General features: G+C 41.8%; 1 protein-coding gene across 1 annotated transcript in view; it reads left to right on the forward strand.

Annotated features, from left to right (window-relative positions):
• LAMA4 (laminin subunit alpha 4) overlaps positions 1-2,800 on the forward strand; it is a 264,483-nt gene that overhangs the window by 210,884 nt on the left and 50,799 nt on the right. Inside the window, exon 24 of the mRNA XM_019520073.1 lies at positions 1,726-1,857. Coding sequence (XP_019375618.1) covers positions 1,726-1,857 — 132 coding nt within the window. The remainder of the gene's footprint in view (positions 1-1,725; positions 1,858-2,800) is intronic.

The raw sequence follows: 2,800 nt of genomic DNA on the forward strand, positions 1-2,800 counted from the left end.
TCTGCATCCAAACACCTTTACTTTTTCAAAAATTTGAGAGTGATTCCTACCTATGCAACCGTCTGACACAGTCTCCCCCATACAAACATCCTGAACCCACAAGAAGCTTTGAATATGAACTCAGACAAGTGTCTGCCTCTACCTCAAACTTTCAAGCCCTATGTGAAGTATAATGAATGAATAAAACAACAGAAAGGGATTTGCTGTGTAGACACAGTATGTGCAAACAAATCACTGCAGTGGCAGTTACTGTGGAATTACTTCTGTGCTCATTAAAAGGGTTACTCTCACTCTTGCCTTTGGGGATCCTTCTAGGAAAGATTACTGCAGTGCAAATTGTTCTGTAGCACTGCAGGCCACCAATAACCTTAGCTTTCAGAAGGTTCCTGAGAAGCAGGAATTGTTGCACACAGACTTCTCTGTACTGGATCCATAACTGGTTTCTTCTGAGCAGAAATTTCCCAGTTTTTTCTGAATTATATGTATTTTTTTCTTTTATAATTAATGATGAAAAGTGTATTCAGATAGGACATTAGCTCTGGAAAACCAGTTCTGCTAAACTGAACAAACCAGCTGCCATTATTCTGTTCCATTTGAACAGCTGCTAAATATGTAAAATGAATGCGTTTTTTTATTTTGTTTACAAGTTTGGGGAGGTCCATGACAAATACAAACTGCAGTGTCATTTAAAAATACTGAACTAAATTCTTCCCTCAGTTATATTAGTTCAGCTCTGTTGATTGCGGTGAGGGGGGGAAAACAGTATAACTGACAGCAAGTTTAGCTGACCGGCCTCTGTTGATTTTCAGTGACTGGTTTTTTTCTTCTTTGAGGATTACTGTTCTCATGCCTGTGCTGGAGACTAGTATTAACAACTGAAAATTATAAAAATATCAATAGCAAAAAACAAAAACAAATACAAAAAAATCAGGGCAGGTCTCCATGTTCTGTAAACTGCCCCCTGGGACTCTCTGAAGTTTATATTTAGTTTATAAATCTAATTTTATGCTAAAGATTTTGATTTGTAAGGACAACTCCATTTCATAGTCCACTTGTTTCTGGCTCTTTTTCTCCCCCATGTTTCCTATACCTTCTTCTGATAGATTCAGTTCCCTGGTGGTATAATACTGTTCCTGTTTATAAGCTAGATCTAGCCACAAAAGCCAAATTTGTGTGATATAGATAATCCAACACACCCCCTGAAAATTAGAATTAAAAAGCCTATACCTGCACTACAGACTTCTGCCTGCACAGCTCTGTTGGTTAGGGTTATAAAGTTCAAACCTTTACTGATTTAGCTATGCTAACAAAAGCTTGGTAGTATAAACTGGAGCAGCCAAACTATGTTTCTGCAAAGACACCTTGTTTCTTTTAGGGTCAGTGATTTTACTGTAGTGGGACTAAAAAACATAGCTTTACAGTTTAGCATTGCTGCATCCATACCAGCAGCACTTTGTTGATATAGTATACTAGTACCCCTATGCTAATAAAGCACTGGTTGTATAGACAAACAGTTCACCAAAATCCCATGTCAGTACTCTTTACCAAATAGTTATGAACAAAAACAGAAATCCAAGAATTTTTTTGTTTGTTTCTACAATGAATAAGTTTTTTTCTGCAGTGAATAGTACAGCTAGCCAGTTGTGCTATACATGAATTTCTAAACTGCTTTCATAAGGAATTGTATATGTGTTGGTTTTTTTTAATGCCGTTTGTTTTGTATAGAGTATGTTCTTCAGTCTGGAGATGCATAATGGATTCCTGTCTCTGCAATATAACTTTGGCTTCAGCAATGGCTCTGTGCTTCTTGAAGATTCAATGAAGAAGGCTCAAATTAACGATGCAAAATTCCATGAGGTATAAGCTGGTGTAGAATTTCTTTGATTTATCAAGCCTGCCAATCACCATGAGGCAGAGTATAGTTTATCCACGTTCTAATGAGAGAATGAAATGATGATAGACCAGATATTGTACAGCACCAAATGTGATCAGGAATCGAGGACCATGTTACCAGACCCACAGGGGGAACCTAAAGTCTGAGTCTAAAACACAGGCTGAGTCAAGGTTCAGGAATTAGATACCAGATTACTAGATTCTAGGGCAGCGGTTTCCAAACTGGGGGTCATGACCCCAAATGGGGTCGCAACATCAGCAGATAGGATTGCAGGGGTGGGGGGCTATGAGTTGGGAGTAAGGGGCCATGCTGAGGAAATGGGCCCATAAATGGGGTTGAGCTGTGCAAAAGTACTGTTCTGGGAGAAATCCAGGAGCAGAGCCTGAGTCACAGGCTAAGTCAAGGTTCAGGAGTCAGGAGCCGGTGCCAAGGTCAGGATGTGCAGGAAGTCCAAGCTGAAGTCAGGGTCTGCCGGAAAACAGATCTGGACTCAAGGTACACCAGGGATCAGAATTGGAGTCAGGGTGGGCTAGGATTCAGGGTCAAAAGTCAGGTACCGCATTACCAGACCCCAGGGGAGTTTCCAAAAAGCCAGAGTTCAGGAACAGAGGCAAGCAGGGTCAGAAATCAGAGAGGTTTACACACGCAGACCTTCAGAGTTGTTGGCTGGCCTGCAGCCTGCTGCCACAGAAGGAACTAAATAGGGAGGCTGCTCTCCCCAGCAGCCATCAGGAGGCCCAAACACTGACCAGCTGGTCCATTACCTGGGGTTGGGTTGCCAGTCAGAGCCCCCAAGCAGATGTGGTCAACCAGGCAATAAGCGCAGGTTCCCTGACAGGCAGGTTATTGCTAGGGACCTACCTAAATTGTGGCGGAAGTGCGCTGCACAGCGACTGCTTTAATCTT

The sequence above is a fragment of the Gavialis gangeticus genome, unplaced genomic scaffold, assembly GCF_001723915.1.
Source record: "Gavialis gangeticus isolate Ggan-Ray unplaced genomic scaffold, GavGan_comp1, whole genome shotgun sequence".
NCBI classification, from domain to species: Eukaryota; Metazoa; Chordata; order Crocodylia; family Gavialidae; genus Gavialis; species Gavialis gangeticus.